This window comes from Carassius auratus, unplaced genomic scaffold (assembly GCF_003368295.1).
Source record: "Carassius auratus strain Wakin unplaced genomic scaffold, ASM336829v1 scaf_tig00214714_1_2670353, whole genome shotgun sequence".
NCBI classification, from domain to species: domain Eukaryota; kingdom Metazoa; phylum Chordata; class Actinopteri; order Cypriniformes; family Cyprinidae; genus Carassius; species Carassius auratus.
Genome location: NW_020527778.1, coordinates 2,647,340 through 2,668,819, shown reverse-complemented (window position 1 = coordinate 2,668,819; position 21,480 = coordinate 2,647,340). Strand labels below are relative to the sequence as shown.

Below are 21,480 nucleotides of genomic sequence, written 5' to 3'. Positions count from 1 at the left end.
GCAGGTGTGGTCATGTGATCATGCTTGTTTTGATGCTCCTTAATTGCACTTTTGTGACAATAAATCTTTACTCAAAGGGCTCAGATGATGAGTTTGAGACTTTATTTTGGATATATATTCGATCTTTATGTTTATGTTTATGAATGGTTGTCAAAAATCTGCTCTGTTTTTTGCAGCTCCGACTCGCCGCAAATACCACCTGGTCAGATACAGTAAGAAACCCAGTTACTGTGCCAACTCCTACTTGCCCTCCCGCTCACAGAAAGAGGACAGCAAACCCACAGACCCCCGTAGCAGGGCCAGACACCTACAGAGCATCTCTCTGAGACGGGGGAGGTGACCCTACCTGTAGCACACACACTTCTGTCTGTACTGCACTGATGATGGAGTTGAGTGATGCTATTTCAACCCAAAATCTAAATAAATACAGAATTTATATTTAGCATATTTAGCAAGACAGTACAGTCTATTATAAGACCAATAAGATTTTTGCATTGTGTCAGTTTTTGACAATTCAGCAGGTTCCCAGAACATTCTTATTACTGTAGTGCATAAAGAAAAATAAATAAATAAAATGTTTAAAAAATATATAATTTATTTGTATTTATTTTTATTCACGTTTTTATTTTGATATGATTACTATTTTTTCATTCTTTTTTTTTTTTTTTTTTTTTTTGATGGCCTTTGCCTTGATAGAGTATTTTATGTTTTTAACTGCATTCCCATACAAAAATACACTATTCTTCCCATGGCATTTTATTTAGCATTTATATCAACATAAGATAAAGGCACTATAAAACTTCTATGATGAATATGTACCTTATTTTTCATTTTATTGAACCATAATAAGAATTGGGGAGGAAAATATGCTTAATTGTGCAAAATATAAATTATTTTTTATTTGTAATATTTTTATTATACACACACACACACACACACAAATCCATATAATTGTACTTTTTTTTTTTTTGTCATTGTTATTTTCAGTTGTGAAAATAAAAAGCACATTCCATGCAAATATGCACATTCCATTGTGGAAACATAAAGGCACTACAACAAATGTTACCATATTAATATTTTACAAAATATTTTATTTTAGTTACCATAAGTTTTTTTTTTCAGATTTTGGGGTGAAATATGACATGGACATTTTCTTGAAAGGTTTCTTTAGATTGACTCAATCTAATCTAATCTGCTGTTCATACTTAACCCGTTTAATCCAAAATTGTTTGATGTGTCATTATTAACCCTTTGAAAATCAAGTCTTTTTTATTTTTTTGGATAAGTGTGTGAAAAATTCAGTTTTAGGGTCAGTCAAGTTGTGTCCGGTGGGATAATGTGTAACTAAATTCACATTTTTCTGCAGTCATCAAAATTTGTATATATTTCAAGCTATTTTAAACTCTGTTTCATCACATTGTAGGGTACTATTATGCATAAAATCGCTTATACAACACTGATAGGAATAAACTAATGCACTAGAAAATTTTTATAAAGAGTTTTATAAATGAAAATCACACTTTTCCAACCTGATGTTCATGCTGCAGTTAAAATAGGTTATTTGCATCATTCCAAGTTGTTTATACAATGTAACTCAAATGATGAAATGACAACGCAAAAAAATATCTGCGAAACCTACATTAAATGAAGGCTCAGACGACAATAAAAAATAGCTAGCTACAATGAAAACCAAATGTTTGAAACACATCTACTTCTTCATCTCCTTCTCCTCATCCTCCTGATGAATCATTTGAGCCTCTGTCTTCATCAGTCTGACGCCTGTGAAAGAAAAGCGCAAAGAACTGAGACAAAGAGACGGCGAGAGATGGATGGAGAGGGCGTGAGGGTGACAGTGACAATGCGAGAAATCAAAGTCTTGCCTGGTATGAGTGGAGGGCTGTTGAGTACGGGAGTGTCTTTCCTGCGGGGTTTCTTCTGTCCCAGTTTGTCCTGCTGATGTTCCTCGGAGCTCTGCTTCTGATTTTCCATTTCAGTGTTCGCATCTGCAGGAGAACATTTCAGAAACAGGCTCACACTGCTGGTCTATGTGTCTGGATGCATATTTTGACCCTTCTATTATCAGTTGGTAGTTATTTTAAAAAAACCTTGAGAAACGTTGTGCATGCAGACATGCAGTGAAAAACAGGCTGCGGTACTCACAGAGATGCTCGTGCATGGTGAGTGTGTGTTCAGCTTTGTCTGAGAGTGACCTCACACAGTCAGTGGACATGCTCCCCACAGCAGTCTGTTCAGGTATCAGATAACAGCTCATGCTCAATACACACACACACATACACACACTTATATGCATGACAAAGGCTCTGCCATATTTACTGGAAAGCATGTTTACTGAATGTTTGAAGCTGATTAAACAAACACAGCTTCTCACAAAATGATCATTTTATTTCTGTTTGGGCTCTGAATTTAATGTAATTAGCTAATTTGATGTATTATGGTAAATCATGTCATGCCAATGCACTATACTTGAATGCGTCGTATTAGATAGACAAAAAACATAATGTGTTTGATTCCATGTTAATATTCATTTTTCAAAGAACATATGTACTTCCTCCAGGAAATTACATGACAGAGAAAATAAATATGTACATTCGAGGCTCAGTCAGCTAACAAAAATAACACCAACAGCAATGAAAACCCGCTTTTGGGACACAAAAACATATTTTTCTACTTTTTTTTCCATTTATTTGTAATGCCGTGATAAATATTAGTATTGCATTTCACATGCAAAGGAAATTTATTAATATTACAAAATAAATTACATACACAATCACACAAACACACACACACACACACACACACACACACACACACACACACACACACACACACACACATATATATATATATATATATATATATATATATATATATATATATATATATATATATATATACTTGAAACATTTTATTTAAATATAATTACATTTATTAAATTTAAATGTACAAATTAACATCTACCTTAAATGTATTCTTATATACCCCAACAAATATAAATTATATTTAAATAAGTGAATAAGTAATAAGTAACATTTACTTCTGATTTGATGTGTCCATCTATGATTAAAACATTATATATCATAAAATAAAAACTATCTGTCTATGTTGATAATGATAAACAATCAAACATAATGGTCATTTATAATACAATTAACAGTTTCTGAAATATTTTGGTAATTATCTTTAGATCCAGAAAAGAACTAAAGTAAATGACAAGAAAGAGAGCTTGGCCTTACCTCAGTGCAGCAGAGAGACAGAGAGCGAGTGCAGGCCAGATCAAAGAGAGGGGTTATGTACTTCAGGAGAAGGGGCCTCCCCCAATTCTGTCTCCATTAGCACCTGTTGTCATGGTGACAGAGGTCCTTTTCATGTGTCAATCATCCCGGCTTCCACGAACGCACGTCATCGAGGTTAATTAAAGACTTTTCAGCAGTGATTCAAGCATGAAGGAGGTGAGGAAGTTGAAGGGGTAGTTCTTCAAAAATGAAAATTATGTCATTAATAACTCACCCTCATGTTGCTCCAAACCTGTAAGACCTCCGTTCATCTTCAGAAGACAGTTTAAGATATTTTAGATTTAGTCCGAGAGCTCTCAGTCCCTCCATTGAAAATGTATGCATACTGTCCATGTCCAGAAAGGTAAGAAAAACATCATCAAAGTAGTCCATGTGACATCAGAGGGTCAGTTAGAATTTGTTGAAGATTTTGTTGAAATTATGACATTTTTTCAGCATTGTCTTCTCTTCCGGGTCTATTGTTAGTGCGTTCACGACGCTGCTGATGTACGACACTGCTGACGTGTTTTCTGGTTCGCCCAATAACAAAGAAAACACGTCAGCAGCGTTGTACGTAAGCAGCATTGTGAACGCGCTCACAACAGACCCGGAAGAGAAGACAATGGTGAATAAAGAGTTTTTGGACCAAAATGTATTTTCGATGCTTTAACCAATTCTAACTAACCCTCTGATGTCACATGGACTACTTTGAAGATGTTTTTCTTACCTTTCTGGACATGGACAGTATACCGTACATAGATTTTCAATGGAGGGTCAGAAAGCTCTCGGACTAAATCTAAAATATCTTAAACTGTGTTCCGAAGATGAACGGAGGTCTTACTGGTTTGGAACGACATGAGGGAGAGTCATTAAACTACATAATTTTCATTTTTGGATGAACTAACCCTTTAAGATGGATTGTGTCAAGATGATGCAGTGATTCCTACTTCATTTGCTTTTGATTTGAAGTGTGTCCATATAATTAAAACATGACACTTCATAAATAATAATGTTTAATATAACCATTTTTTTTTGCAGTTTGCGACACATCTACACTCACCACAACTCATTACAAACTCAAGAGGAAATGAATAATAATGGAAAACAATGTGGACTTTGTTTGCTGACAGTCTTTGATGTTTTTCTATTCTCCTCTGATGTGAATGGTTTCCTCCTCCCGTGATGAGTGTGTATGGAGAGTGTGCGAAGTGGTTTTGATGATTTTTCATCCACTGAACCATCTTCTACCCTGAACACGAAGCTGTATGTTTAACCGTTCATGTGCCAACCTGCCCCCTGACAAGGGAGCGTCTGCCATGAACACAAATGAAAACGTAAAAACCTGTTCTGACTGATTTAGGACACGGTGAGGCACTTTACACATGGTCCCTAAATTCAGAAAGAAGCTGCTGCTCTTACGGCTCATTATCGCGATTTGTTTTTTAATGAAGCATTTAAAAAAGAAAAGAAAAGAAAAGAAACGGATACCGAACATTATATGATATATTTACCTTTTTTTAAGGCATAGTACAACGATTTTGAAATAAAATATTATTTCTGAGGATGTGAAAACAAAGTTGCCTACTTCTGATAAAACGATTCAAACAGGTAAGTCAAGTACAGTAAGCCATACTGTATTTGTAGACCACTAGGCCTATTCTAAATATTAACGCTTATATGGTCCCCTACAGTCCCAATTGTGCAAACTTTATTTCTTAAAGGTTCAACAATGTTCTTAAATGTCGTTATTAATAAACAAGTAATGACATTTTCAGCAAATGGTACAGTTTCCTGAGGCTGGGACTTAATCTCATCTCTTCCACTGGTTCATCGGAAGAGCAGCAGTTTCCTTATATGGTCAGTGTAACACCACATATGAAGCGTTTCATTACAGAGATACAGAGATAAAGAAGGAGAGGGAACGAGAGAGTGTGAGGCTAATGGGAGGTAGACGTGTGTGCACATAAAAACACAAATAGACACATGATAATGGTTTATATACATAATTATTTATTAGTTCGGTGCTCAGGAGTAAGCACTTCATGTTATAAGTGACTTCCAAAAAAAAAAACAAGAAGGCAGGTATTCATCACTGCATGGCTGCATCACTAAAAGAAAGGAAAGACTGAAAATTAATAATTTTGTATGTTGTTTGCATTCATGTTCAATTAAATTCCATTTAGACCCTATAAAATGTTTGTCTTTTACCAAATGTTTATCAGATATATGTATGGAAGCTATATACAGCATGTATGTAAATCAGAAATTTTGAGATACAAAGTTACACTCACCTTTTTGAATCATGTGTCAGAAACAGAAAGAACAACAATTGTTAGATGCACTATTATAAAACTATTATCAACAAATAATTTTTTAGGGTCATTAAGTTTAATAAATTTTTTAGACTAAAGAAGAAAACAAACCTTATTCCAACTGGTTATTTTTGATTGAATGTTGTAATGAATTTTTCAACTGAAAGATAAAATTACATAGTTAACAACACGTTGGGACATTATCAGATCCAACTGTTCTGATGATGAGAGTATACAGTAAGATGTTTCTTACACTTTTAATAAAAGCTACAAAGTCCAGCCTGTCTGGTTTGCAATTAGCCTCCCATTGGTTTTGACAGGGGAACTGGTGTGGATCTTGACATGCCCCATGACAGGTGCAGTGATGATGAACACACCGCTGTGGACTGGACGCGATGGGTGGCAGGCAGCACTGAATGGCCACGCTCCTGGTTGAGCTGGGTTCTGACTGGGGCGTATAAGAGGGTCTAATTCGCAGTTGGGTACACAGCTGAGACTGTTCATCCATGAGGCGATTCAGCTTCTGCAGACATAACAGTACAGGGATAAAAGAAATGCAGTTCTGCTGTACTGTATATTCAATACATTGCACTGCTGGAGGATGTTGGTGGGTTCAAATTCACGTTTGTAAGAATTTTGCCCCATATATAAATATTTGGATTTTTTTTTTTTTGCCCCCAAGCCCTTAGTTTCTGATCCATAAGTCATATTTAATGTTTAGTTTACAAGTAGATTGAATACCATTTTAATGCTGTCATCATAGTGATGTACCAGATCAGACAGCTGCTGTTCAAGCGTCCCAGCTTCATGTTTGACAGCTGCTCGTAGCCTCAAAACATCTTCCACTTCCTCCCTGAGACACAAAATCAGCTTTAAACACTGCAAAAAACATGCTATTGAGGAGCACTATTAATCAGCGAGCTAACCGTTATGACGGTATTCGTTATCACCTGTGGGAATCTGACAGAGATCCGATCACAGATGCTTGCTCTTCTTCTAGTCGCACTTCAATTTCTGTCAGAACCGCCTGGAACTTCCTCAAACATTTCACCATGTCTTCAAGCTCATCCAGAGAGTACTGGAAAGAGAACGAGAAAGGTGTGATCCCTTCTGGGAAAACAAGATCTTTAAAAGTAGTTAAGCTGGTTTATTGCTAGAGGCTTGTTAAAACCGCCAAAACCAGCTCAAACCAGGGTTATTATAGTTAACAAAATACAAACCAACAACAACAACAAAAAATCATTAGCATTACTTGATATAAAATAAATGTTAACTGAAAAAAAAAAAAAACACTTAATCCTCATTTAAAATCTTAGCTAGTTGCATTTCACTTTCAATACATTTCACTTTCACATTTAGTTTAACTTGATGCACTAAAATAACTAAAATGTAAATAAAAAACGCAGAGCAACATTATTAAAACGAACTAAAATGAAAGTGAAAACAGAATAAATTTCAAAATATATTAAGGTATCTCTCATACTAAAATAAAACCGGTTTGAAACATGGGGTTTTAGCAAGATTTTCCAGTAGCAAGGAGTATTTAGCAGTTTGTGACCTTTGACCTCCAAATGCAGGTAGCTTCAGTTGAGTGTTTGTAAGTGAGGATGTGTGTTGAAGGGGATTCTGGTGCGTGTGTGCTTAAAGGCTGTGAAGATTCTGAAGTGGTCAGTGTTCACTGTTTTCCATTACACAAATGCAAATCAACCATACAAATTCAAATGAGCCTTATTAAACATAGCTTTTAATCTCTTCAGGCAGAAGAGTTTTTTCCCAGAATAGAAATGTTTAACCTTAGTTTGTTCTTATAATCAGAGGAAAGATCTACTAGTGGTAAAGAACCCATTGAAGCCATCAAACCAAATATAAAAACATTGGGCAACAGCAGAACACATTTCTCTGAAAGGTGAAATTTCATCATTACATCATTATAGAAAAATGTTTACACAGAAACTCCTAAGTAAACTGCCTATGCATTGAACTGAATGCAACATTTGTGTAAAAATGGTTTAAATTATTTACAAAGAACAATTTTCATAAATGTAACCCCCAAATGGATGATTTATAAGGATACACTAACCACAAAATTCCGTCAAAACAGCAAAAAGACAATAATTACTTACAGCAAATGTTATGGCCGATAACCAACATATACATTCATGAATTTATCAAATATAAATTAAATATATAATTTTAATAATATATGACCAATATTAAAAATGTATACTATTTTGTATATATTATACTATTTTGCTTAGATAATGATTTTTTTTGGAGAGTAACTTCTACTTACGGGCAGACTGGGGGACAGCTCAGGTTGAGGTTTTGCCCAGCCATTATCGTGGCCGATTTGGGACCCGCAGTAGAAGCATCGCTGCGCCCCTGCCCACAATACGCCCTGCAGTCTGTGATCCTCCTCCTCATATGACAGTCCCGTGTCCAAAGATACTGACCGTGTGCGCAAACACCCAAGATCTTCAGAACATTCCTCATTGTTCCATAAGTGAGGTGGAGATGTGTCCATAGATGTGAACGGTGTCAATGTGTTAGGTGTTTGTGCGGTTCCTGAGTCATTATCCGTGATCACATCAGAACAGGACTTCCTGGAGAAAGACTCTCTCCTGAGTTTGAGCGCTGTGGGGGAATTGTGTCCAACGGCTGCATCAGAGGTCACGGTTTTGCCCTGGGTACAAGCTGGAGCTTCCTGCATCAGATCCAAAGCTGGATCTTTTTTGCCCAGCTCAAGATTGTTTGTAAAGTTATCCACAACATCTGTCCTCACATTAGTAGGACTCAGGTGTAAGTTTGTCTCAGCAGATTTCAATTCCTCAAACAGGGACATGCCTTCTCTATAAACACGTCGCTCTGGACTTCCTGATCCTTGCAGTCGGTTACAAATTTCAGTCTGATAACTGGGATCCATTTGAACAAAGTATGCTAGAGTGTAAACACCATTATTGCTAACTTTAGTAATATCTGGTGATAAAGAGTTTTCTTTTTCGCTTATTATTTTCCTCAACTCTCCTGAGTCAAACACAGTTTCAGAGTCTGCTGTTCCCAGAACGGTTTTGCCAGAGTGTGCCATAAGCGAGTGTTTTTGGTTTGACTCTGTTTCACAGTTCTGTTTATCTGTAGAGGGATCCTCTGTTTCTCGCACTTCTGATCCCCTTTGCTGATCCTCTGTGCTATTTTGTGATATTGCATTCAGCATCTGCAAAATGCAGAAACATCATGAGAAATCAGACAAATGAAGATACCCAAGCAAGTATCCACATTGCTTAAAGCCTGCTCCACTAGAAGCACCAAGTCTTACTGTAAAAATAATGGCTATTGTACCCAAACAGGTTTCCCCAACACTGTGCTGTCTGTTTTGTTTAAACAACCGAATCCTGTCTCAAACTCAACACTGGTTGAGGTTAGCCGCTCACGTCAAAGCTGCAATTACTTGTCCAAAAATACAGTAAAATAGTAAAATATTATTAAAATTTAAAATAACTGCTTTCTGTTTTAATATATTGTAAAATGTAATTTATTCATGTGATGCAAAGCTGAGTTTTCAGCAGCCATTACCACAGTCTTCAGTGTCACATGATCTTTCAGAAAAAAAAATTATATGCTGATTGGGTGCTCAGTGTTGAAACAGTTGTGTGGAGGAGTAATACATTTTAAGAAAATATATGAAGATATTTTAGAAAATATTGTAATATATAAAATTGTGTAAGAAAATATAAAGATTTTTTTTTTTCCGATCACAGGAAAAAACTAAATAGAATAGCAGATACAAACTACTAATACCATTAATATAGGTACTCAAACCTTCTGCAGTATGTAAGTAAAGAAAGAGCTGAAACACGTCTTACCTTCATGAGCTCGGGTCCAGGGTTGTTTTGCTGGGACAGCGCAGGTATGAAGGGATCCTCAAGGAAGCCGCTGCTGTCTGATTGACAACTGTTCGTTCTCATCACATAAGACCCGATTCCTTCACCTACACGGAAACAAGATCTATTATCCTGCAGCCACATATCACAAGCGTGAAGAACACTAAAGCCTCTTGATCAGACTAAACAAACAAGTCCATATTCCACAGTACTGTGGTTAAGGTGGATATCACCTCGACTATACAGCATGTAGTTCAAGTTCAAGTTCATTTCATTTGTATAGCACATTTACAACAGCCACTAACCTAAGGCTAAGCAGCAGCCTGCTGTACATATGAAAATGACTGAACAATCGCATGAGTAATTTGCATAATATCAGAGATGGAAATTGTTCTAAGTAAATTATTTGAATTCACACCGTGGCTTTTAAAAACGTTCGTTTTTCAGGAAGCAAAAGGAACAATATTGCATTTTACACTTGATCTTTTTCTGAAGCACAGGTGTTAGCCTACAATGCTAGGGGTAGTTAGCAGGGCATTGCTATGCTGTTGCTATAGTGTCCTAAGTGGTTATTAGCACATTGCTATCTAGATGTTTGGGTGTTTTTAAAAACAACATGCACCTCCAGGATCCACTGGACCATTGCAGCTCCCAGGAACACTTCCTTCGTCAAAACTCTGGATCTGAGAAACAGTCAGCAACATTAGAAAGGGAACGACGTGGAAGTAAATACAAAGGACATCACTGCAGATCAATAAGACTTTACCTCTTCCAGCTCGAAAGATTCAACAGGCTGTTGCAGACTCTCTTTGGTTGAAGATGGGAGAAAATCAAGCTTCAGAAGGTCTGATGTTGTCGTCAAGCTGTTTAGAACCGGCTCAGCTGCCTCTGAATTAATGCTCTGCTCCTCTTCTAGTGGGGAGAGACAGCTGTTGTCCGACATCCTTGTGCGTTTGGAAGGGATCCTTTTATCTACCATTGGCATCCCATCTGGGCCGGACAGGGCTGAGGAGGTCACAGGATGGGGCGTGTGCTGGTTCTGTAATGTTTTGGCTTGGCTGAGGCTCTTCTTGGAGGCTCTACGCAGAATCATGGCCATGCGTTTTCTCCTCTCCCGTGCCTCTGCAGACATCCGGGAGACTGTAGACGTGTCCGCATCCTGAGTATTTGCACCGACCAGAGAGGAGAACGTTGTGGTGATCTGCTGAAGAACCTCGAGTTGCCTAAACCGATCTGAACGCAGGGAGAAAAAGATATAGAAGGTTTCAAAACATTGACTTGCGTAAAACTCTGCTTATCTTTATACTTTCAACACACTACAGCTGTACAGGAAATGATTGTCAACTTCTGTTTTTTGATGTTTCTCACCTAATATTTAAACCACATTCAGCCTCTGAAAACACCTATGGGACGATAATCTGCATCAGTCCAAATAGTTTTAAAGGGGTCACCGGATGCCCGTATGATATAAGTTGATATGATTCTTTAGGGTCTAAATGAAAAGTCTATAACATACTTTGGTAAAAAGAAAAAAAAAATTAAATGGTAGTGTAAAAATGATTACCCTGTCAAAATGAGCACTGTTTTTAGCAAGCCATTCTAAGTTAATGAGTTCTGCTCACCCCGGCCCTCTCTTCTGTGGGCTGGCAAGCAGTACTGTTTACTTTAGCTGCGAAACTTGCTTATTAGCACATATTAAGAAAGGCAATTTCATAAAAACCCTTATACACACTTCTTCTGTAGATGAAGCTCAATCATGCATGATTTGCACGAACATAGACACATTTAGCAGAGAGAACAAGTTCCAATGCCAAAAGTGTGGCAATAAAGAAAAGATATTTAAAAGGTATATTAATTAAGATATTTAATTCACTCCTAAAAAATTATGGTTTCTTCCATGGAAAGGAAACTTTTTAAATAATAATAGAGATTTCAAGCTTCACAAAGGATTAAAAAGCACATAAAAGCATCATTTAAATTTGGTCCATATGTACTGTGCACTATATTTCAGTTCTTCTTAGGCCTAAACTAATGTACCGTATTTTCCGGACTATAAGTCGCACTTTTTTTCATAGTTTGGCTGGTCCTGCGACTTATAGTCAGGTGCGACTTATTTATCAAAATTAATTTTACATGAATCGAGAGAAATGAACCAAGAGAAAACATTACAGTCTACAGCTGCCAGAGCACCCTCTCGCAGCTGTAGACGGTAATGTTTTCTCTTGGTTCTTGGTTCTAAATAAATGCGACTTATAGTCCAGTGGGACTTATGCTGTGTTCACACCAAATGTGAATAGAGGGTCTGGTGCGAATGATTTCAATGTTAAGTCAATGCAAAGGCGCGTTTACGCGCATCTGGAGGTCTCGCGGCGCGAATGAGGCATTTAGTGCGACGAGGAAGACGTGAATTGAGCGTCTGGTGCGATAGGCGCGTTACGCGCGAATTGTGCTTTTGCGCATTTATGTGTTTGACGCGAATTCGCGTCTGCCGCCTGAGTGGAAAATTTCGAACTTTGCCGTCAATTCGAGCCGGGTTAACAAATCAGGAGCCTGCTCAGGAGTCACTCATTCAACATGGAGGAAATACTGATGTTGTCAGTGAGCTGTTTTTTTACAACTATTTTCCCCCTAATATAGCCTACAGCTACTTTTCGCTAACAAGATAATGTGTTTATTCAGAGGACGTGTGCAGGAAAAAGTGGAAAAGACCCGAGTGCTTGACCAACATCAGCCATCTTGCAAACAGACAAGCGCTAGCACTTGCCCCTCCCACAATAAGCAGATTTCTCCTCAGACGCGCGTAAATTTCGCTTCAAACTTTTGCTTTCTAAATGCATTCAAAATGTTCAAGCGGCAAACTAGATGCAATAGACGCGAATTTGACGCTCTATTCGCGTTTGGTGTGATTACAGCATTATATATGCTTTTTTCCTCATCATAACGTATTTTTGGACTGATGCGACTTATACTCAGGTGCGACTTATACTCCGAAAAATACGGGGTATGTTTTTTGTTTTGTTTTTTGTCTTTTTTGGAGTTTGACACCCCCAGTCCTCTTTCACATTCATTAATACTGAATCAGTTCCAAGCATATTCTAAAGAAATTCACTGTTTGAGTTCCATGGACGAAAGAAAGTCATATAAGTTTAAAACAATGTGAGGTTGAGTAAAAAATGCATTTTTTTTTGTGTGAATTTGAGGAAATTGCTCACTTCTGACATCCTCATTTTCAACATCCATTCGGTTCTGCTGAGCTTCCAGAAAGAGCTGAAAGCTGATTCCACGAGCGCAGGACTGGTAATTGAGGAACCGGGCTGGGATTCTCCCTCTGATGTCAGGCTCTTCAGTTCCAAAACCTAAATCCAGCAACAGTTCTTCAGGGTCATCCTCCAATATGTTCAACACGTCCATTATACTGCAAAAAAAATAAAAAATAATAATAAATAAAAAAGTAGCAGGAATAGGCTACCAACAAATTTAAGTATTAAAGCAAATGATCGACAATTGGGAAAGGTTGTTGAGGAGAACCAGACCTGACGTCTGATGGTACTGAGACATTCGATGAAATGCTGTTCCACCTGGACAGAGCAGGAGGATCTTGAGTTGACCTGCGCGTGGATGACACCAGGCAACATCAGTGAATAGAAAACAAACACCGCTGACCTTTTTTTCCTACACACCAAAGCCCTCCATCACATTTTCCTCTGTTACACTCATTTCCGGTCAGAATCGCTCTTCTCCTACCTCATTGACCAATCAGTGACATTCCACCTCATGCAAACCAGCCCAGCAACCCATGCGGTGGCATGTCAACAAATCAGCATTTGCATGGAAAATATGTCTTAGGTTTCAGGCAGGTGCCTATATCACGCACTTACACAGCATACACACGTACATGGTACACATTCATATAACAAATGTGCCACTTCAAGTAATTTCATCCACTTTGATGTGACACAGATATGCAATGCGTATTCCTATATACAGGTTACAAAAGAGTTCTATATTCTTTATCAATTTTAATATACTTTTTGTCTGGTCAATTTCTGAAAAATGTAACTAGGATACACAATACATGTTGGTACCATATTAGTTATTTTGGACATTTAATATTATTTAAAGCTTATCATATTGGCTGGTGAAAGTTAATCAAGTTATAGATGAAAAATGCTCCACAAAATAATTAATATTAAGAATTTTCTTACCTTAGAAGGTCTCGTACAGACCTGAGAGAGTGTCTGCCATATAAAGATGCTGTATCAGACACAGAAAAAACAGAGCAGTTCTTATAAAGATGGAAAACATCTGCGTTTTCAATTAAACACCTCCAGGCTGCGGTACAGTAGCTATATTAGGTCAATGTTCTTCACTGTTGTTTTGATGTTCTGATGTCTTCTCATAAACAACTGAACAGAAGACTTTGGCATGTTGTCAGGGACATGCTGACGTCTTCTTAAAAGTGGACCCTGATCCAAAGTGCCCAGCATATTTTCCTAAACCAGCGCCTTTGTTTAATCTCTGTGGATACCGAAGAGCACCAATCCATTTCGTCCTGTACCTTCCATTGCCGCTGTGTTACAAAACCAAAGCACCTCATTCACTGGAAAGGGAGTGTCTGGCAGTGCAACTGACATGAATGACAGATTCAGAGGAGGTAGCTTAGGAAAAGCAACTTTTCCTGGGAAGAGACAAATAGACGAGAGTCACGACACTTACTACAAAGTGACCCTGAAAAGGAAGAACCCAGGAAAGAAGATAGCATGCTAAGACAGACAGAACCCTGAAGAAAAACAGCACACCGAGCAGAAAGAAAACAATTAATAGGTGGTCGACGTGAATATGATCATTCAGAAATGTTAAGAGATATGGAGAATGTCTGGCAAGAAAGAAAAAAAGCTGATTGTATGCTACTGTATTGTATTATGTCGCAGTATCTGACTATTTATAGTATCATTCTGCATTTATTTTTTAATTGGTTTATGAGGACGTTATATGAGAATGTACTGAATAGATTTGTCCTGTTTTTGTTGGGCTAAAGATAAACTTCCAAGTGAGTAGACTATAGAGATTTTAAACTTCTTTTTGGAAATTATTTTCTCAGAACTACGGGCAAAAACATCTGAACATACCTCTAGAATCTTATCTGTTGCGATATACAGAATGTTAGAACATGTCAGAGCTTAACTTGAGATTTCATAAAGGAAGTTACTGTAACAAAGCTCCTGCATGGTGCCTGAAGTGAAAGGTCAGCTGAAGGTAAACCTCTTCAAATTTTCCTGACACCTCAGTAGTCACAAGGATTAGGATAATTCAGGATATAGAATATATACTTCCATGTATATCAAAGTGAAATAAATTGCTATATATGCTAACTGCTTCATTTATTTGTGATTTTAAATTGTTTGATATTACATCCCAACTTATTTTATTGGGGTGGTGTTGGCACAGTGGATAAGCCACATGCCTTTGGTGTGAGAGACCCGGGTTTGAACCCACTGTGAGACACCAATGTGTCCCTGAGCAAGACACTTAACCCCTAGTTGATCCAGAGGCTTGCGACCTCTGATATATATATATATATATAGCAATTGTCGCTTTGGATAAAAGCGTCAGCTAAATAGTAATAGTATTTTCTCTATACATGTCATTAGGAGAAATTTGCTTTTTGTCTTAAACTAATAAGATGTGCACATCCATCACATGAGTTCATGAGAAAAAACACGAAGTGACTAAATGTGAACTGTGCAAATGAACAGTCAGACAATGCAACCGTGACTAGCCGTGCCCCAGTGCATACTTGGAAAATAGTGGCTAAGACTGAATTACATGATAAAATTTTAATTAAAATAAATCTAACTCATCTATTGTACTCATTTTTGGTCTTTGGCCCTTTTTTATCTTTTCCATGTTACTGGACAGCATGTATAGCAGGTGAAGTCTATGCCAGGATCTCAGACAGCAGGGGCTGGACTGTCTCACTTTCTGCCAGTGTTTGTGTTAGAAGGAATAAGAGGTTTGCCATGTTTAAAATCCAGGGTTAGCACAGGCCTTCTGAACACACACAGACTCCACATGCCACTGTAAACTCAATACTTCAATAAAAAATATATCAAATCTTGATGTCAACCCACGTCACTCATTCCCATCGCTCATATGTCTTGCTTCAGATGGGTATTTGGTTAAACTGAACCAAGCAATACAAAACTTTGGAATGTTTACCCTCTACTCCCAGTGCCAGATCATCTTCTCCGCTCTCATTTCTTCTGATGGGCTTCACTGAAAGAAAAGCAATGTGTTTTACAATACAGTATTTAAAAGTGTAAATTTCAGTAAGTCATGCCCTCAGGTCAGCAGGACAGCTATCCCTGTTATAATAATATAAACCAGCACAATGTCAGCCATCACTGAGAAATGACTAACTGAGTCATGAATCATATCAGTATGTTAATAACATATCCAACTCAAAGTTTACACAGAGCTCCAAGGTTAAATGGGCATTCATAAGATCTCTTTGCATATGAATTCAGCTGATCACATTTACCATACAGTCAACTGAATTGAAATTTACAGCAAGTATAAAGCAACAAATATACACTGAATTCCTCGTCAGTGTTGCTTTTTATTTTAGCTTCTGAAACACTGTATTGTAATATGATAATTCATATAAAGATGATATAGATAATATAATAAATACAAATATAATAACATCAATATATATACACTCCATACCAATCTCATAAGCTCATTGTTTTTTAGTTTTTTTTTTTTTTTTTAAATGGGACAGGTAAACTTACCCTTCGTCTCCAGGACAACCTCTGGTTTTGCATCGTCCCTTAAACAAGGAAGTCAAATTATATTAATGACCAAAAGCTGAAATGCTTTGAAGAATCTAATCTGGGAAGAAATGCAAATTATGGCACAGTGGAGCAGCTGAAAGCTTGTGAGAAAGGTTTATCCCTAAACAAAGCCAGAGTGAAAGAGGCATGAACACTGGTGAGATTCGGCTTACTTGGAGATTGTGGTAAGCCAGCGCTCTACGTTGTCTTCATCACACTTGCCTGTTTAAAACAAAGGACAGCGAGACATTTAAACATACACCCTTTTTCTTCAATGTTTGAAGTGTATTGCTGAGGTCTGGATGAGCCATTGAATTAGAGAGCTCCAGGGATACATGGGCGTTCACTGTGCTGCTTTGCATATTCTGTGAAGTGAGCAGGACTTCTGAGGTCTGGATGATCCGTGTAATTTCAATTTGACCAACACTAACATTGATTATCGTAATAAAATTTCCCAGTTCCCTGGCACATCTCGAACATAAAGGTCCACGAAACAACACAACATCTCAGCTACTCACTTGTGTCTGAGTTGATAACAGGAAAAATATCAAAGCTATCCGTCCTGTTCCATCTAGTCCTGGAGGCCTGTAGAATTGCTCTTCTGGCGGCAGATTTACTGGTGGACATTGTTGCGGTCATGAGATTCACCCCATTCAAAAACCAACCACGGTAGTGCGCAAACACCTCAATCTGAGCTCATCTTCTCTGGACCACCACTAAAAGATACAAAAATAGTTAATTCCCACCGATGATAGTCAGAAAAAACACTGACACATGCACTGATACACAGAATGAACATGAAAAGCCAAGCCATATTTAATATTTGTGTTATATATATATATATATATATATATATGTTTTTGATTCGTGCTTCATTATTTATCTATGGTACAATTGGGCTAAACTGGACTGGACTAAAACTAAATATAAAAGTACTTTCCTAAATACCTTTTTGCATCTGAGTGCTGCAAAAATTTTCCTAATCCATTGCGCACAATGACAACACATCAAATTTCATGTCACTTGATCTAAAAATGTCACAAATTTTTAAGGTAAAGGAGAATGCCTGAAGTAACCACGCATATTTTAAGACAGAACACTTGTGTAATATTGAGTTTTGTTCAAGGTGAATAAATCGGTAGTTTTTCCGTTTCGATTGGATACGTTAAAAGATATTTGTAGTTTAAAGCCCCAAGGTTATCGGACATAAATGTGACCCTGGACCACAAAACCAAGTCGCTAAGTCGCTAGGATATATTTCTAGAAATAGCCAAAAAAAAAAGATTGTATGGGTCAAAATGATCGAGAATGATTTTAAGTAAAGTAAAGATTAGAGATGTTCCGATACCCTTTTTCTCTTCCCGATACCGATTCCGATACCTGGGCTCAGGGTATCGGCCGATACCGAGTACTGATCCGATACCTGGGTGTATATCTGTATATACAGCTGTATATACTACTAGCCCTGTGTAAATTGCTAGAATTTTTTTATGGTGTGCTTCAGACAGATCCCTCAATAAAACATGAACAAATACATGGTGAACTACTGTATTTATTACAGTATTTTTATTATCTAACATGAATTTGACAGTATTATTTATTTTCTTATGCAAAAAAGAACTTCAAATGCAGCCAAAAATCTAACACCGCAAACTAAAAAAGGTATTTAAGTTTTACAATATAACTGTATAAAAAAACTGCAACAAATAAGTCTAGGAATATAAAAAAAGATCTATTAATCAGATAATCTCTTTACAACAAAACAAGTAAAAAACAAGCAACCATCTAGGCATAATTATTATTATTATAGAGATGTATTATTATTACTGTAGGTACAACAGTAGCTTTATATATTGTCAATTTACTCATGTAAACCAAACATTTATTTTAATGGGCTGCCATGAAGATCTTTGAGTGTCTGTGTTTATGATATGACAGTATTCTCAAATGAAACGGTAAATTCTCATGAAGTGACGGTTTATGCGTTCGTGTCCTCATGACACACAGCAGAGACTACAAAACAGCGAGCTCTCGCGCATCTGTGCCAGTCACCCACAGAGATGTAGATTTTGCGGGAGTAATATTTAAATAGTATTTTGCAGTTTAATATTCACAGACACTAGTATATATTCGGCTACTGTCTGGAGCCCTGCGTTTTGACTTACACGGAAGCGACTGAACGCAGTTGCCGGTACTGAATATACTCGAGAGTCTGTAACTACCGGTACTACAGAGACATACTGCTAACCACTGATCTATAATATAGTAGCGGCTTCAGTGTCTTTTGGCAGTTTAGAATGTGATGAGTGATCCAGTCATATATAGATAAGGGCTGCTAACGCGTTTTCATTTCTTCTTCGCTGCTCTAAACAGGGGTTGCTTGTGGCAACACAGCACAACTTCCTGTGTTTTCAATGCATTTTGAGCAGCGAAGAAGAACCGTGCAGCGGTTAGGCAAAGCTTGCGGTCATAACTAGGTCTTTTTTAAGAAAATGGTATCGGATCGGTATATGGGTTCATGTACTCGCCGATGCCGATGCCAGAATTTGTTGTGGTATCGGAGATATTTCCGATACTAGTATCGGAATCGGAACAACTCTAGTAAAGATCATGTTCCATTAAGATATTTAGTTTCCCAATTTCCTACCCTAAATATATCAAAACTTATTTTTTTATTAGTAATACGCATTGCTAAGAATTCATTTGGACAACTTTAAAGGTTATTTTCTCAGTATTTAGATTTAGATTCCAGACTTTCAAATATTTGTATTTCGGCTAAATATTGTCCGATCCTAATAAACCATACATCAATGGAAAGCTTATTTATTCATAATTTTAAAAGAAAATGAAACTTAAGACTAGTTTTGTGGTCCAGTGTCACAAATGTGTTGGTATGTCTGTACTAACACTGCAATATGTACAATATATGTACAATATAAAAATATATAAAAATACAACAAATCTGAATAATACAGGAATACATTTAATATTTACAGTACAGTACAGTACAGTACAGGTTTTCAAAAACTGAAAGTTATTAGATTGTGCCAACAAAATAAAAAATAAAATAAAAACTTGTTTTAACCAAACATGGTTTTTCTAAATTTGTAATTGTTGTAATTGTAAAAACTTTATTGTCCCCCGTAGGGGCAATTTGTTCTGCAGCATGATATCACCACATACAAGACAAACACATACACAACATTAATAGCACATTGGAAAGTTTAAAAACTTAAACTTAAAACTTTTTACACACACACACATTATATATATATATATATATATATATATATATATATATATATATATATATATATATATATATATATATATATATTTAAAGGAGTCATATGACGTTGCTAAAAATAACATTATTTTGTGTATTTGGTGTAATGCAATGTGGTTTAATTAAAAAATATATATATATATATTTTCCACATACTGTACATTATTGTTTTTCCTCTATTCCTCACCTTTCTGAAACACGTCGTTTTTTACAAAGCTCATCAGTCTGAAAACCGAGTTGTGCTCTGATTGGCCAGCTATCCAGTGCTTTGTGATTGGCCGAATGCCTCAAGCGCATGACGGAAATGTTACGCCCTTTAACATACCGTGATGCATGTCCCAGTCAGAAAACTGGCGCAACAAGACAAAACAATAAAACCCATTACAAACGAGCCATTTGTTGCATCCAATATAAGCCAATAGACTGGTTTTCCTCAAATAAGGAAAACTGGCTTCTTTAGCTCCTTTAAACAAATTTGCGAGACTAGCATATCTCAGAGGCGCAAGTGATGCATACTTCCTACATCATCCGCCAGAACGGCTTCCACGTATGACAGATAACGGAAGTGAGAGAAAAGAGTTTATTATGTATTCTTTACAAAAATGCATGGAATCACTACAGAATGCCTTTATTTATGCCCCAGAGCCTGTGAGGCATATTTTAATAAGGATGCCCGTGCTTTATTTAACGTGTTTTGGACTGTTAAAGAGAAACACCCGCCCACTAATAATAACGCTTAGAACAGCCAGGATTTTTTTTTTTTTATTATTATATGACTCCGATTGAATTCGTCTGAAAGAAGAAAGTCATATACACCTAGGATGCCTCGAGGGTGAGTAAAACAGGCCAATTTTGATTTTTGGGTGAACTAACCCTTTAATTTAGCTTACCTTTTAAAAGAAGTGTGTCTAGTTCTGTTCTTGGACAGCCGTCTTGCTCCACCACACCTCTCTGTAATTATCGAGTGTTCCCGAAGATCGTATTTAGCCCAAGTTCAGGTGTGTTTAATTAGAGTTCAAACTGAACTTGACTGGAAGGTAGATCGCGAAATCCAGGCTAATGCAATCGCGAGCAACATGATCGGATTATTTAGTTAATTATTTCGATTTTTTTAGTAGGCTAGTCACAAATTCGTAGATTCTAAATAAAATAAACAAAAATAGCCTACTAAGCTATATATTATAAAAAGAGGCACATGAAAAAAAACACCACAATCCATATTGCTTGTACCAAAAATGTAAGACAAATAAATAAACATTACGATTTCGTGAAACTACCAAAAACTATCTGCATTGGAAATAAACCACAGAATAACGGTCAAAATTAGACTATGATGAAACTAATGTCAATTTAAAACAATTATATGATCAGCAAAGACTATTCAATGCTTTTATAAAATTAGGAAAATCTAAAGTCGTGATGGACCGCAGTGTGACCGCCTTAACAAACACTCACCTGCTTTGTAGCGGAGCACATCCACACTGAACACTGAACACCTGCCACAGCCCACAGCACCTCTGCTTTAATGTTTCGGATCGCTATATCTACCTCAGCTAAAAACAGAAACCCACTTCTAATTTGAGCCACATACAGGGAAAAAAGCAGAACACGTATGCAAATAAAGCGCTCAAAGCAACCTGAAGCACAAAGCCGATGTGTGAAGGCGCTGTTCTCGCGTTCTGCTTTAATTCAGATGATTATTTACATGTGCAAGATCGAAAGAGGAATTCAGAGCTCTGCCTGCGTGCAGAAACATGATAGGCTATTTGTTGCCTAACCTGTTAGAAGGAAGTTTGGGCCATTACACAATGCTGCCATTGAACCTGTAAATCACGAGTGTGAGAAGTTTGCTAACAATACAGTCCATAAACAATT

At 37.0% G+C, this 21,480-nt stretch overlaps 2 protein-coding genes across 4 annotated transcripts; both read right to left on the bottom strand.

Annotated features, from left to right (window-relative positions):
• Positions 1-937: 937 nt before the first annotated feature.
• LOC113092799 (protein phosphatase 1 regulatory subunit 17-like) lies at positions 938-3,296 on the bottom strand. The gene is made up of 4 exons (XM_026258537.1): positions 3,255-3,296; positions 2,161-2,245; positions 1,881-2,003; positions 938-1,779 (listed from the first exon to the last, which is right to left on the bottom strand). The coding sequence occupies exons 2-4, from the start codon at positions 2,228-2,230 to the stop codon at positions 1,709-1,711; spliced, it is 264 nt and encodes an 87-aa protein (XP_026114322.1). The 5' UTR covers positions 2,231-2,245; positions 3,255-3,296; the 3' UTR covers positions 938-1,708.
• A 1,985-nt stretch (positions 3,297-5,281) lies between these two features.
• LOC113092738 (uncharacterized) lies at positions 5,282-21,324 on the bottom strand. Of its 3 annotated transcripts, XM_026258421.1 has the most exons (18): positions 21,243-21,316; positions 21,061-21,158; positions 16,838-17,035; positions 16,493-16,541; positions 16,278-16,315; positions 15,703-15,759; positions 13,689-13,737; positions 13,017-13,091; positions 12,696-12,898; positions 10,250-10,716; positions 10,106-10,166; positions 9,466-9,590; positions 7,899-8,816; positions 6,556-6,683; positions 6,347-6,458; positions 5,859-6,128; positions 5,717-5,765; positions 5,282-5,401 (listed from the first exon to the last, which is right to left on the bottom strand). In XM_026258421.1, exons 3-17 carry the CDS (start codon positions 16,956-16,958, stop codon positions 5,718-5,720), a joined length of 2,721 nt encoding a protein of 906 aa, XP_026114206.1. In that variant the 5' UTR covers positions 16,959-17,035; positions 21,061-21,158; positions 21,243-21,316; the 3' UTR covers positions 5,282-5,401; position 5,717. The 3 variants fall into 3 exon arrangements, with proteins under 3 accessions (XP_026114206.1, XP_026114204.1, XP_026114207.1); XM_026258419.1 differs by having other exon boundaries at positions 21,061-21,324; XM_026258422.1 differs by lacking the exons at positions 21,061-21,158; positions 21,243-21,316 and adding an exon at positions 20,496-20,767.
• Between the last annotated feature and the right edge of the window lie 156 nt (positions 21,325-21,480).

Coding starts and splice junctions, on each gene's coding strand:
- LOC113092799 (XM_026258537.1), bottom strand. CDS start 2,230: ATGTCCACTGACTGTGTGAGGTCACTCTCAGACAAAGCTGAACACACA. Junction 2,004..2,160: donor CACCATGCACGAGCATCTCT/GTGAGTACCGCA, acceptor GTTCTCCTGCAG/ATGCGAACACTGAAATGGAA. Junction 1,780..1,880: donor CAGCCCTCCACTCATACCAG/GCAAGACTTTGA, acceptor TTTCTTTCACAG/GCGTCAGACTGATGAAGACA.
- LOC113092738 (XM_026258419.1), bottom strand. CDS start 16,958: ATGACCGCAACAATGTCCACCAGTAAATCTGCCGCCAGAAGAGCAATT. Junction 16,316..16,492: donor TGGCTTACCACAATCTCCAA/GTAAGCCGAATC, acceptor TCCTTGTTTAAG/GGACGATGCAAAACCAGAGG. Junction 5,766..5,858: donor TTGTAGCTTTTATTAAAAGT/GTAAGAAACATC, acceptor TTTATCTTTCAG/TTGAAAAATTCATTACAACA.